The sequence below is a fragment of the Nycticebus coucang genome, chromosome 9 (genome assembly GCF_027406575.1).
Source record: "Nycticebus coucang isolate mNycCou1 chromosome 9, mNycCou1.pri, whole genome shotgun sequence".
In the NCBI taxonomy this organism is placed as follows: Eukaryota; Metazoa; Chordata; class Mammalia; order Primates; family Lorisidae; genus Nycticebus; species Nycticebus coucang.
This window is the reverse complement of record NC_069788.1, coordinates 81,166,111-81,179,971: the sequence shown is the minus strand read 5'-3', so window position 1 is coordinate 81,179,971 and position 13,861 is coordinate 81,166,111. Positions and strand designations below refer to the sequence as shown.

Below are 13,861 nucleotides of genomic sequence, written 5' to 3'. Positions count from 1 at the left end.
AAGTGCTTCTAAATGATAGAAGAGTTGACTTGAAGTTATTTAGGAAGGCATCTTTTATATTTATTTTAGAAAGAGCCAAGCTTTTTGTAATCATTTCCCTTCTGCAGGACAGAGCCGAATTGAGGTGCCCATGTGGCTGGGTCTCTTGGGCAGGGACTTACCCACTCCCTTGACTGTTTTTTTTTTTTTTTGAGACAGAGTCTCAAGCTGTTGCCCTGGACAGAGTGCCATGGCACCATAGCTCACAGCAACCAACTCTTGGGCTCAAGTAATCTTCTTGCCTCAGTTTTTCTATTTTTAGTAGAGACAGGGTTTTGCTTTTTGCTCAGGCTCGAACTCATGAGCTCAAGCTATTGGCCTCGTAGAAGGCTAGGATTACAAGCGTGAGCCACCCCACCTGGCCTCCCTTGACTGTTTTAATTGGCATGGAGGGATCAGCCAGCCTGGACCCTCCCACCCCAGCTGGTTTCCTCTACCCAGGCTCTGCTCCCTGTGTGCCCACTCTGACACCCAGGCCACTGTACCCCACACATCCCATGATGGCAGAACTGAAGGCCTCGCCTGCCTTTCTGCCTCCCCTTTCCACTCCCTTGGCATCCTTGGCCTTGGAGTTCACCCACACCCTCTGTTGCAGTCACCCAGGGTCATTTCCTTGGCCTGCTCTTCAGGCCCATTCTAGCTTCCTCATGCTGTGCAGGGCACATAGCAGGTACTCACTGGGGAGTGAAAGGAAGCACCAACCATTGATGGGAAGCAGAGGGGCTGAGAAACATGTGTCCTTTGTTGAGGTTCCTTTCTGTATTTTTCATATGATTGCCTCAGGTTTAAAACTTTTTTTTTTTTTTACTTTCTTTCCCCTCTTTCCCTCCCTCCCTTCTTTCCTTCTTTTTTTTTTTTTGTGAGACAGACTCACTCCTTTGTCTTGAGTAGAGTGCTATGGCATCACAGCTCACAGCAACCTCAAACTCTTGGGCTTAAGGGATCTTCTGGCCTCAGCTTTCCAAGTAGCTGGGACTATTGGCATCTGCCACAGCACCTGGCTAGTTTTTCTATTTTTAGTAGAGACAGAGTTTCACTCTTGCTCAGGCTGGTCTCAAAGTCTTGAGCTCAGGTGATGCACATGCCTCATCTTTCCAAAGTGCTAGGATTACAGGCGTGAGCCACTGTGCCCAGCCTAAACTTTTTTTTCTTAATCTTTATCTTCATGAAGGTTGAAAAAGTTCATCTGGCAAAGCCTTTTTTCCCAGCTGTATATAAGGAATTTGAAGAGTTGCATAAAATGGTTAAGAAAATGTGTCAAGATTACCTCAATACTTCTGGTTCATGTTCTCAGGAGCCCCTGGAAATAAGGAATAATAAGGTAACAATCTCACATGGCAAAAAGAGTTTTGCTCTTAGAGTTAGCCAAAAGAAGGAGGTCTGTGAATCAACAGGCTTTTATAATGACATCTTCACTGTCAACTTCTTTTTAGCTTTTTTTCTATCAAGTGAAGTTTTTGTTTAGTTTTAATTTTTAATATTACTGTTTTTTAGCCTTTTCTCTCCAGGAGAAAATTTTTTTTTTTTTGTTTTGTTTTTTAAGCAATAAGTGCCTTTCCAGAAAACTGAGACATGCAGATAAGCTAAAAGAAATTGAAAGCCTGGCTCGGCACCTGTGGTTCAAGCGGCTAAGGCACCAGCCACATACACCTGAGCTGGCAGGTTCGAATCCAGACAGGGCCCACCAGCTGCAACCCAAAAATAGCCAGGCGTGGGTGGTGCCTGTGGTTCAGTGAGTACGGTGCTGGCCCCATATACTGAGGGTGGCAAGTTCAAACCCGGCCCCGGCCAAACTGCAACAACAACAACAACAAAAAAAAAACTTAATTAAAAAAAAAAAAATAGCCGGGTGTTGTGGCAGGCGCCTGTAGTCCCAGCTACTTGGGAGGCAGAGGCAGGATAATCGCTTGAGCCCAGGAGTTGGAGGTTGCTGTGAGCTATGATGCCATAGCACTCTACCCAGGGCAACAGCTTGAGGCTCTGTCTCAAAAAAGAAATTGAAAGCCATAATCCTCCTGTTCACTGATGACCACAGTTAATACCTTAGGACATTGTTTTATTCTTTATGTAGATTTTTGGAGATGAGTTACACAGGGGCCAATAGTTATCATTTTGAAACAAGTCTCATTTCAATATTGTTGTCATTATCAAATGGTCTCTACCTATATTGAGGGCTTTACAAAAATAAGTTTTGAACTAAAGTAGTTTTGCTTGGTTTGGATAAAACTGCATTGGACAGGGCAGCGCCTGTGGCTCAGTCGGTAAGGCGCCGGCCCCATATACCGAGGGTGGCGGGTTCAAACCCGGCCCCAGCCAAACTGCAACCAAAAAAAAATAGCCGGGCGTTGTGGTAGGCGCCTGTAGTCCCAGCTACTCGGGAGGCTGAGTCAAGAGAATCGCTTAAGCCCAGGAGTTGGAGGTTGCTATGAGCTGTGTGAGGCCACGGCACTCTACCGAGGGCCATAAAGTGAGACTCTGTCTCTACAAAAAAAAAACTGCATTGGACAGAGCATGCATCATGTGATAGGATTAACCCATGACCTTTCATGGTGACCAGTGGCTTGGGCTATTCAGGTTCTGACCCAATATCTGTACTGGCAAGTACTTAACTACCTCTGATGGGGTCCCTATGTCTCAGTGTCCTCCCCCGTGAAAGGGAAACACTGAATTAAATGGTCCTCTCTGGCTGTCACCATGCTGTCATGGTTTAAAATAGTCATTTGTTTATTTTAAAAGTTAACAATTACAGGCCAGGTGCAGTGGTTCACACCTGTAAATCCCAGCACTCTGGGACACCAAGGCAGGTAGATTGCCTAAGCTCACAGGTTCAAGACCGGCCTGAGCCAGAGTGAGATGCAGCCTCTAAAAACAGCTGGGCATTGTGGTAGGCACCTATAGTCCCAGCTACCCGGGAGGCTGAGGCAAGAGAATTGCTTGAGCCCAAGAGTTAGAGGTTGCTGTGGTGTCACCAAGGGTGAGACTCTGCCTCAAAAAAAAAAAAAAAAAAAAAATTAATTAATTAAATAAAATGAAAGTTAACAATTACATATACAATGAAGACTTTATTTCGTCCTGCTGTCCTTCTTCTGTGCCTCATGTCCATCTTGGGCTCTGTGGCCCATTCCTGATAATGCCCGTGTAGAAATGATAACAGCTGTCACTTAATACCTTTTCGTTTGTGGCTTTACGTAGGCTTTGCATGTGGAATTGAATCTCCACACAAACCTCCCAGGTAGTTGTAATCTCTCTTGCACCAGTGAGGATATTCAGGGAGATGGGCCATGAGCAGAAAAGCTGGGATCCAGCTAAGCTCTCTCATGCCCCCAAACCCACAACTTTCCACCAGCAGGCAGGATTGTGTTTCTGAAGAGACCGGTGAAAATTCATTAAAGGAGGGAAAGTTGGTATCAGCTAGCAAACATCATTAAGTTTGTGACAGCAAAGTGTTTTACCTTTTTTTTTTGAGACAGAGTCTCACGATGTTACCCTCAGTATAGTGCCATGGCACCACAGCTCACAGCAACCTCCAACTCTTGGGCATAAGCAATTCTCTTGCCTCAGTCTCCCAAGTAGCTGGGACTACAGGCGCCTGCCACAATGCCCAGCTATTTTTTGTTGCAGTTGCCATTGTTGTTTAGTTGGCCCGGGCCAGGTTCGAACCTGCCAACTTTGATGTATGTGGCTGGCGCTGTAACCACTGTGCTACAGGTGCTGAGCCTACTTTTTTTTTGAGACAGAGTCTCACACTGTTGCTCAGGCTAGAGGGTGGTGGCATCAGCGTAGATCACGGCAAACTCAAACTTCTGGGTTCAAGTGATACTTCTGCCTCAGCCTCCTGAGTAGCTGGGACTACAGGCACCCGCCACAGCACCCAGCTAATTTTTCTTCTTTTAGTAAAGACAGGGTCTCACTCTTGCTCCACTTGGTCTTCAACTTCTGAGCTCAAGAGATCCTCCTGCCTCAGCCCCCCAGAGTGCTAGGATTATAGGCATGAGCCACCATGCCTGGCCTTGATTTTTTGAAAAGACTCTTTTTAGTCTCCTCTTCTAAACTGTGCTCACACAGAACCTTCTAGTTTTGGTAATGATCCACTTATCGTTGCTGTTTCATCTAACTGTATCTTCATCTTTCTCATTGTCTAGATGGCATCTCACTGTACAAAAGAACTTCATAGATTTAAACCTACTCATGTAATTCTCAGTGTGAACAGGCTTCTGGAGACTTGTGTGTGACTTGGGTCAAGCTGATTTCTGTTCCTAGTCATGTAATTCTCATGTGTGAACAGGGTTGTGTGTGACTTGGGTCAAGCTTATTTCTGTTGGTTTATTTCTTGTTAGGTTGCTGAGTCATTAGGAATTACAGAAGAATTCTGGAGGGAAAAAGCAATTCATCCAGACTGCATTCTACCCAATCATCCCAGCCAAGAGATGGATGGGGAGCAGCTAGAGGAAGCTAGCAGACAGAAGAGGGAAAATGAGGTGGGCATGGTTTCACGTGGGTGCCAGTTACTGTCTGCTCACATTGCATTAGTGTAGTTTGGCTTCTTCAATTCACAACACTGTTCTCCAGGTAGAGATGGACAGTGCAGGTTTGTCTGTTTCTTCCTAGTCTTAGCTGATGGGGTCTTCTCTTCCTAGGCGGCAGAGGAGGGGCTGGCCTCAGTAAAAAGGCCCAGAAGAGAAGCTCTCCCCAGGGACACCACAGAGTCTCTTGCTGCCAACAGTGGAGGCTGTGAGAAGCATGGGCTCTTACGTGCTCCAACTGCCAGTGAGGGTAAAACACTATGGGGTGTGCCCTGTGGCTACACAGCCCTGCTGGCACAAACAGATCTGCATAGGATTGCCTCAGGGTTGGGTGCTCCTGTGGCTGGATTTAACCCTCTGGTTTCTCAGATTTTATCCCTACTTCCCAATGCCTTATTCCATATTCATTCCCCATGCGTCTTGAAGTCTTTGAGGTTTTCTAAAGTGTCTTATTAAAATGGAGACTGCCTCACGGTGGTGAGTGAGATGCACCTAGGAGGATTCCAAAGGGTTGAGCAGAGATGAGTCCCAGAGATGCATGTATCTATGCTTTGTTTTCATGACACTTGGCTCTATATGCCAGCTAAGATTTAACATTTGAAAACAAGACATATTTGGCTTCTATTCTGGCTCTAGCCAGAACTCACCAACCAGACATTTTGAACATATGGCATTCTGAGAACAATTATGTGACCTTCTGAAGTCTTATCGGGCTACCTGATACCTTGCATGATCGTAAGGTCTCAAACTGGAAGAGACTATTTGGAGGCTAAGATCAGTCCTATAATTCAATTCAGTTTAACAGACAGGTTTTTTGTTTTTTGTTTTTTTTTTGAGACAGATTTCATTATGTCACCCTCGGTAGAGATGGCATCACAGCTCACAGCAACCTTAAACTCTTGGACTTAAGCGATTTTCTTGCCTCAGCCTCCCAGGTAGCTGAGACTACAGGTGCCCACCACAATGCCCAGTGATTTTTTTTTTTTTTTTTTTTTGTAGTTGTCATTGTTGGTTTGAACCCACCAGCCCCAGTGTATGTGGCCGGCGCCCTGACCACTGAGCTCTGGGTGCTGAGCCAACAGGTTTTTTGGGTTTTTTTGAGACACGGTCTTCTTTTTTACTCAGGCTGGAATGCAGTGTTGTGATGATGGCTCACTGCAGCCTCAAACTACTGGGCTCAATCCATCCTCCTGCCTCAGCCTCCTGAGTAGCTGAGATTACAGGTGTGCACCACCATACCTGGCTAATTTTTATATTTTTTTTAGTGATGGGGTCTTGCTCATGGTTAGGCTGGACTTGAACTCCTTGGCTCAAGCAATCCTCTTGCCTTAGCCTCCCAAGCTAGGATTATAAGTGTGAGGCACCATCAATAGTTCTTAAGTATCTGTTATATGCCCTGTGTCACAGATGTGGAAGACTTGGCGATGAACAAGGTGATTTTCTCAGGGTCCTGATGGGGTCCAGGACAGTGTTTCTCCACAGTCTCTCAAGTGTAGTGTATCTGTCAGAATCTCCTGAGGAGGTTATTTTGAAACACAGGGCCTGGGCCTCTGCCCTGGAATTCTGGGTCCATGGGTATTGGGATGAGTGTGGAAAAGCTTCTTTGAAAAGCCTCTCAGGTGTAAGGCCAGGCATGGTGGCTCATGCCTGTAATCCCAGCACTTGGAAGGCTAAGGCTGGTGGATTGCCTGAACTGAGAGTTTGAGATCAGCGTGAGCCAGAGCGAGACCTCATCTCCAAAAATAGCCAGATGTTGTGGTAGGTGTCTGTACTTCCAGCTACTCAGGAGGCTGAGGCAAGAGAATCACTTAAGCCCAAGAGTTTGAGGTTGCTATGAGCTGTGATGCCATAGCACTCTACCGAGGGCAACAAAGTAAGACTCTGTCTCAAAAAAATAAAAAGAAAAAATACATCAAAAATTGCTACCAATCCCAAGTAGCAAGGAAAATTTATGTTTTAAAAATTTGTTTTTGTAAAAAAGTGTGTTTGGATTAGCTTGTTCATTTGCAGAGTGAATGAGCCATAACACAGGACATGTATGTTTACTTGTTTTTCCAAACTGTTTAGGTTTAACCCCTCCAGTAAATGGGAACATGTCTCCCCATTCTGAAGAAAACCATACGATGATGGTTTCTGATAGTAACAAAAGCATCCTACATGCAGGCCAGCAGCTGAAGACGTTTGCTGACTTAGAAGCCAGGAGTGGGTCTGTGGGCCCTCCTTCCTCCTATCAGGATGACAGTGGGTCAGTTCTTTATACTCAGTTAGAAGAGCCCAGAAGTCTGACCCAGACACAGAGGGCGGCATTCCCTGAAGAGAGTGCTCTGGAACATTCTTCAGACCAGGACATCAGGGACAGCCTGAGGAGCCCAGCTGTCTACAGCATCTTGTCATCAGGTAGAGGGGTGGAGTCTCTGCTGCCTGGTGGGTCTGGAAGTGCAGAGGCAGGAAACCTTCACAAGATGTGCGACCCCCACCTCAACTGCCAGCAATCCAGTCCTAGCAACGACCTGTTTACAGAGGTTATAGCCCTTCCTCTTGAGAAAATTCTGTCCCTGGATAGCATGCCAGTAGACTGCATCTATAGGACTGTGTCCAAGCCTGGGCCTCAGCCTGGCCCAGATGGATCACTATTGACTGAAGGGTGTTTTAGAAGCCACTTGGGGTACCTGAACTGGTTCCCCTGTGGGGTAGAGGTGCATTCTGGCCAGAGAGAACTGGAGGGCATGGTTGTTATAGGTGAGGCTGTGGCTTTTGAAATGACCAATGGGTGCCAGGAGTTATTGTCTCAGGGACAAGAGCAGATTTTTATTCAGACTTCTGATGGGCTTATCTTGTCCCATCCAGGTACAATAGTGTCACAGGAGGAGGACATTGTCATAGTAACCAATGCAGAGGGGCCTGCCCTGCGGATGGGCCCACCAGAAGGAGTTCCTCTGGAAACTGTGGAGTCATTCTTCACTGTGGAGGCAGAGCCCTCACAGTGAAAAGGAGTCAGATCCTAGATATGTATGTATTTTATCCAAAGAAGATCTGTTTCAAGCAATGTATAGTTTTCTAGTGTCAATACTGACACAAAGGAACTTTTATTTATAAAGAATAATAATGTCTTTCTTTTTTATTGTTAAATCATAGCTGTGTACATTAGTGCAATCAAGGGGTACAATGTGCTGGTTTCATATACAATCTAAAATATTCTCATCAAACTGTTCAACGTAGCCTTCATGGTAATAATGTCTTTCTATTCTAATGTCTACATCTCTGGGTAGAGTTTATCATAATAAGGGCAGATACATTACCTAATGACATACCCCTCCAACATATCCAGCTCCCACAAACTATTTAGGCAGAGTCTTGTTCTGTTGCCCAGGCTATAGAGTGCTATGGCCTCGGACTAGCTCACAGCAACCTCCAATTCCTGGGCTCAAGCAATCCTCCTGCCTGAGCCTCCTGAGTAGCTGGGACAACTGGTACGTGTCACCGTGCCTGGGTAATTTTTCTATTTTTAGTAGAGATGGGGTCTTGCTTTGCTTAGGCTGATCTTGAACCCCTGAATTCAATGGATCCTCCTGCTTTCAGCCTCCGAGGGTGCTAGGATTATAGGTGTGAGCCACAGTGCTCAGCCTCTTATAAGCTCTTGATGACTGTTGGAATTAACATCACTACACTATTCCTTATTCATATGCCATGCCTATTCCCCCCAAACAGTCTTCTCTCCCCTTCTGGGTGATATGCTGGTTCAATTAAAACAATAAGCTATCCATTTTGGGCAACATTTTATTAAGAAATAGGGAAACTTAGCCGGGTGTTGTGGCGGGCACCTGTAGTCCCAGCTACTTGGGAGGCTGAGACAAGAGAATCGCTTAAGCCCAAGAGTTGGAGGTTGCTGTGAGCTATGTGATGCCATGGCACTCTACCTAGGGCCATAAAGTGAAACTCTGTCTCTACAAAAATAAATAAATAGGGAAACAAATTCATTTCTTCTTTTTCTTTTTTTTTTTTTTTTTTTTGTTGTTGTTGCAATTTGGCTAGGGCTGGGTTTGAACCCGCCACCCTCGGTACATGGGGCCTGCGTCCTACTCACTGAGCCACAGGAGCCGCCCAACAAATTCATTTCTACTTGCATTTTATGGATGAAGAAAGTGAGGCTTACATGATAGGATGACTTATTAAAACCCTAGTTCTTTGATATCCTACTTTTAAAGTCCCTTACTGGAGTCTCTTTTCTTTTGAATGTTTTCCTGGGCTATCATGTGGTGGGGGTCATTTTTCCACACTTAGGCAAGAGCAGCTGTTCTCTCCTCATACCTGGCAGAGACTGTCAGGAGAGGCCCCGAGCAGAGAGGGCTACCTAGATTCAGGGACAGAGCTGGAGTCTGGGGCTGCGCATTATCCTGGTGCTGTGCTCCTTCCAGCACCTGCTGTGGAGGGATGGGCTAGGTTCTCAGGGGTCAGCATTTCCCAAAGCCCTTTCACTGATAGGAGGCAGATGTCTTCTCTCACTTGATCTCAAAGTGGGATCCAGTATGAACAGAAGGTTGGATTTCTCAGTAGGACAAGAACAGCCAGAAGATGAGCAGGCTGCAGTTGCCTAGGAGAGCCACACTCTCAGGTCAGCCTGTGGTTGTGTCCCATAGACTCATGGTCACTTTTCAGAAGCCCAGAGTCCCATGAAAACGCCACGAGTTCCCTCTCGAGATCCTGGAGATGGACAGGACCCTTCTTCTGGAAGATCATTCATAACCCCTATCAGGTAACTAACACAAGCTATGGTCTGGACAAGGCCCTATTACATTTTTCATCTACAGGCCATTACTTTATTGAATATCCCAACACATCTTATTGTGCCATTGCATATGTGCTACTATGAATAGTTAGCAAATTTAAGTGATATAATTTAAAAATACTCTCACTTCACTGCAGAGTTGAAAACACTGGAGCCTCTGAAGCAGTGTACTCACTTATCAGCCATGTGCCCACCGAGTGCTACTGTGGGCCTGGGCCAGGATTGATGGCAGTGAGCAGGACTCCAGGCTCTGCTCTGGGAGTGGCCTGTGCCTTATATTCAAGGCTGGCCTTTGCAGGGTTCCCAAGTATTATACAGAGACAGATATATAGCACAGCTTGTACATGGCAACCCTCTAGTCATAGATAGTAGTTTTATTATAATACAATAAACCAATTTCCTTTTCTCATATACAACTTTGTTTTGTGTACATAGTACTTGTAATTTCAAATACTCAGGCTAGGTGGAGGAGGCAACGGTCATTAGAGCACAGACCTGGGACAAGGACCCTCTGAGTGACTCCCATGGGGTGGCTGGTGAGGGGCTTCCCTGAGGACATGTTTTCAGCATTTGTCATGAAACTTGGCATCTAGGCCATGTTCAGTCATTGTTTATTATTAGTAAATGTAATGAAAGAAAATTCTCTTCTTGTGTTGCCTGGAAAACATGACAGACCCTGTTGCTGTACCCGGGGTGGGGCACCTCTGACACAACAGCCTCAGAACTTCCCAAGTGGCCATAGGAATGGGGTGAACTGAACCAGTGGGAGAAAAGGAGTTATGGCAGAGTGGATATTTACTTCCCTCTTAGGCACAATTTTTTTTAGATAGTGTTTCACTCTGTTGCCTAGACGAGTGTGCCATGGTGTCAGCCTAGTGAACAGCAACCTCAAACTCCTGGGTTCCTCCTTCATTCTCCCAATTATACGGGACTACAGGTGCCTGCCAGAGCGCCAAGCTAATTTTCTGTTTTTAGTAGAGATGGTGTCTTATTTTTGCTCAAACTGGTCTCGAACTTGTGAGCTCAAGCACTCCTCCCACCTCGGCCTCCCAGAGTATTAGGATTATAGACATGAGCCACTGTACCCAGCCTAGGCACATTTTTTAAAGATAAATTTTTATTTTCACCTAAGGAGTAACATGCAGATGGTATAAAAACGTCAGATAGGCGGCGCCTGTGGCTCAGTGAGTAGGGCGCTGGCCCCATATGCCGAGGGTGGCGGGTTCAAACCTAGCCCCGGCCAAACTGCAACAAGAACAAAAAAATAGCCGGGCGTTGTGGCCGGCGCCTGTAGTCCCAGCTACTCCGGAGGCTGAGGCAGGAGAATCACGTAAGCCCAAGAGTTAGAGGTTGCTGTGAGCCGTGTGACGCCACGGCACTCTACCCAAGGGCAGTACAGTGAGACTCTGTCTCTACAAAAAAAAAAAAACAAAACGTCAGATAATTCCAAAGGGCTTGTGATGAGCAATAGCAGGCCCAACTTCAGCCATCGCTTCCACTCAGTCCCACGTTCCTCCTTTTTAGCTACTTACTTCTGTGTTTCTGAATTACATCTATGTTGCTCTTTTCTTTAGTCATATCAGATAATATTGGCAGACCCCTATGAAATGTGAGCACAGGCTCACATGCCTCTCAGTTCTCACATCCATTGTAGGAATGTCACAAATTGTTACTTAGTCCATATCTAATGCTAACATTGTGATATAAATGCCCTTTACTGCTGAGCCTTACTGGTGTTACTATGATGACATTTTCTTTCTTGTGAGGTTCCCTCCCACCCCAGAATAACTGCCTTGTTTTTTTCATTTGCTTAATTTTCTTTCTTTTTTGCTGTTTTTATTTTATTTATTTATTTATTGTTTCAACAGGGTCTCCACTCTGTTTCCTGGGCTAGAGTACAGCATCATCATCATAGCTTACTGCAACTCCAACTCCTGGCCTCAAGCAACCCTCTTGCCTTGGCCTCCTAAAGTGCCAGGATTATAAGCCACTGCTCCTGGCCTTTGATTCTGTGGATTTCTAGTCTTTAGTATTCCTTTACTATCAATTTGGCAGGATTTCTGGACGTGAAGATTATAACTATGTTTAACTAAGGAAATCCTGTATTGGTTTCTGACTATTTCCTTGTTTTCTTTCAGATAGAAATTGCTCAGCAGATTCATTATTTTTGTTCAGCATTTAGCTCTTTCACTTGGTTGTCCTTAGCAGTATCAATCCTTTCCATTAATTCTCCTGAGCAGGATACTGATGTGTGTTCAGGGAGTACACTGTCAAAAATACATGAAATGTCGTTGGTGGTACTAATTATTTCATTGTATCCTGTGAAGCGCATTTATTTAGGTACCCCCCCAAACATAAAGTTGACAGCAGATGGGCCTCACGCCAAGATGTCTCAGGTGGGCAGCTGGGGGGCAGAGCTGCCTGGGGCCCTGTCCCGCCTAACTGCCTCCGCAGCTCATTGCAGCAGCTGGTTTCCTCAGCAAGCAGGGCAGCCCCTAGCGGACAACACCATTTTTGCCAAAGGGTGACCATGTGGTATCAGACTATTAGACTCTGAGTGTCTACTTCTATGATAGTTAGATTTTAATAAATACAGCAAAGGCAGAGGGAAGAGAAATCCTAAGAAATGTTGCCTTGTTCCTAGGACCCTATAACTTCCGTTTCAAACAGCTTACTCTATTACCACACAGCATAAAGTTTCTTTGATTTCTTTTCCTGGTAAGCAGTGGTAGCATGTGTTATACTAAAGTTTGTCTGCCTTCTTGGTCCAAAGTCTCCAGTGGATTTTATATATGATTTGTTTTTTTTTTTTTTTGTAGAGACAGAGTCTCACTTTATGGCCCTCAGTAGAGTGCCCTGGCCTCACACAGCTCACAGCAACCTCCAACTCCTGGGCTTAAGCGATTCTCTTGCCTCAGCCTCCCGAGTAGCTGGGACTACAGGCGCCCCCACAACGCCCGGCTAGTATATGATTTGTTTTTGAGTCCCTAGTTCTGAACACAGGGCTAACAGGTAGTAGGTAAATGCTTGGCAAAAAAATAAAGAAAATAATGATTGGGAGCTACACCCATATTCTCATTAAATCAAGATGGACTAAAAGAAAGCAGATCTGGGGACTGCCATTGAGTAGCACGTAACTTCAGACAACTCCAGATCTGACTAGGGGTCACTGTTTTCTCATCTGTAAAAAGAATGCAGAAGGAGCTAGAGGTGGTAGATTTCTGAGGTCCTCCTGGCTATAAATTCTATACAGTTAAGTCCTTATTTAGAGAATAAAAAGTTAAAATAGTCTCCATAAACTTACATAGGTAGTATTTATATGTTTTTTGTTGTTGAGACAGAGTTTTAGTATGTCGCCCTCGGTAGAGTGCTGTAGTGTCACAGCTCACAGCAACCTCAAACTCTTGGGCTTCAGCGATTCTCTTGCCTCAGCCTCCCAAGTAGCTGGGACTACAGGTGCCGCTGCAACACCTGGCTATTTTTTTGTTGCAGTTGTCATTTTTGTGTAGCTGGCCCAAGTGCTCCAGCCTGGGTATATGTGGCCGGCATCGTAACCACTGTGCTACAGGTGCCGAGCCAGTAATATTTTAATATTAATAGTTAAAAATAAAACAATCTAAAATGAGGCCAGTGGCTCATGCCTGTAATCCCAGCACTTTGGGAGACCGAGGTGGGAGAATTGCTTGAGCCCAGGAGTTTGAGACCAGCCTAGGCAACATGGTAAAATCTCATCTCTACAAAAACTAAAAATCAGCCAGGCATGGTGGCACCTGTTTGTAGTCCCAGTTACTCGGGAAGCTGAGGCAAGAGCATCACTTGAGCCCAAGAGTTTGAGGTTGCAGTGAGCTATGATGACACCAATGTACTCTACCCAGGTGAAAGAGAGAGACTCTGTCTTTATTTATTTAGTATATCTATCTTTTTGAGATGGAGCCTCAAGCTGTCCCACTGGGTAGAGTGTCATGGTATCACAGCTCACAGCAACTTCCAACTCCTGGGCTCAAGCGATTCTCCTGCCTCCGCCTCCCAAGTAGCTGGGACTATAGGCACCCGCCACAACACCTGGCTATTTTTTGGTTGCAGCCATCATCGTTTGGCAGGCCTGGGCTGGATTCGAACCCACCAGCTCAGGTATATGTGGCTGGTGCCTTAGTCGCTTAAGCCACAGGTGCCGAGCCTGAGAACAGAGTTTTAGTGTGTCGCCCTCGGTAGAGTGCTGTGGTGTCACCTCACAGTAACCTCGAACTCTTGGGCTTAAGCGATTCTCTTGCCTTAGCCTCCCAAGTAGCTGGGACTACAGGCACCTGCCACAATGCCCAGCTATTTTTTTGTTGCAGTTGTCATTGTTGTTTAGCTGGCCTGGGCCAGGTTCAAACCTGCCAGCCGTGGTGTATGAGGCTGGCACGGTAACCACTGTGCTACGGGCACCAAGCCAGAGAGACTTTGTCTTAAAACAAAAAACAAACATGAAAACCCCTATTATTAAGTATATAATTTGGGCCTAGAGAATTTA

General features: G+C 45.6%; 1 protein-coding gene across 1 annotated transcript in view; it reads left to right on the top strand.

The window, feature by feature from the left end:
• ZNF839 (zinc finger protein 839) overlaps nucleotides 1-8,758 on the top strand; it is a 37,484-nt gene extending 28,726 nt beyond the window's left edge. Inside the window, 5 exon segments of the mRNA XM_053601268.1 lie at nucleotides 1,211-1,360; nucleotides 4,377-4,517; nucleotides 4,677-4,812; nucleotides 6,630-7,468; nucleotides 7,470-8,758. Coding sequence (XP_053457243.1) covers nucleotides 1,211-1,360; nucleotides 4,377-4,517; nucleotides 4,677-4,812; nucleotides 6,630-7,468; nucleotides 7,470-7,658 — 1,455 coding nt within the window. The 3' untranslated portion in view covers nucleotides 7,659-8,758.
• Nucleotides 8,759-13,861: the final 5,103 nt, after the last annotated feature.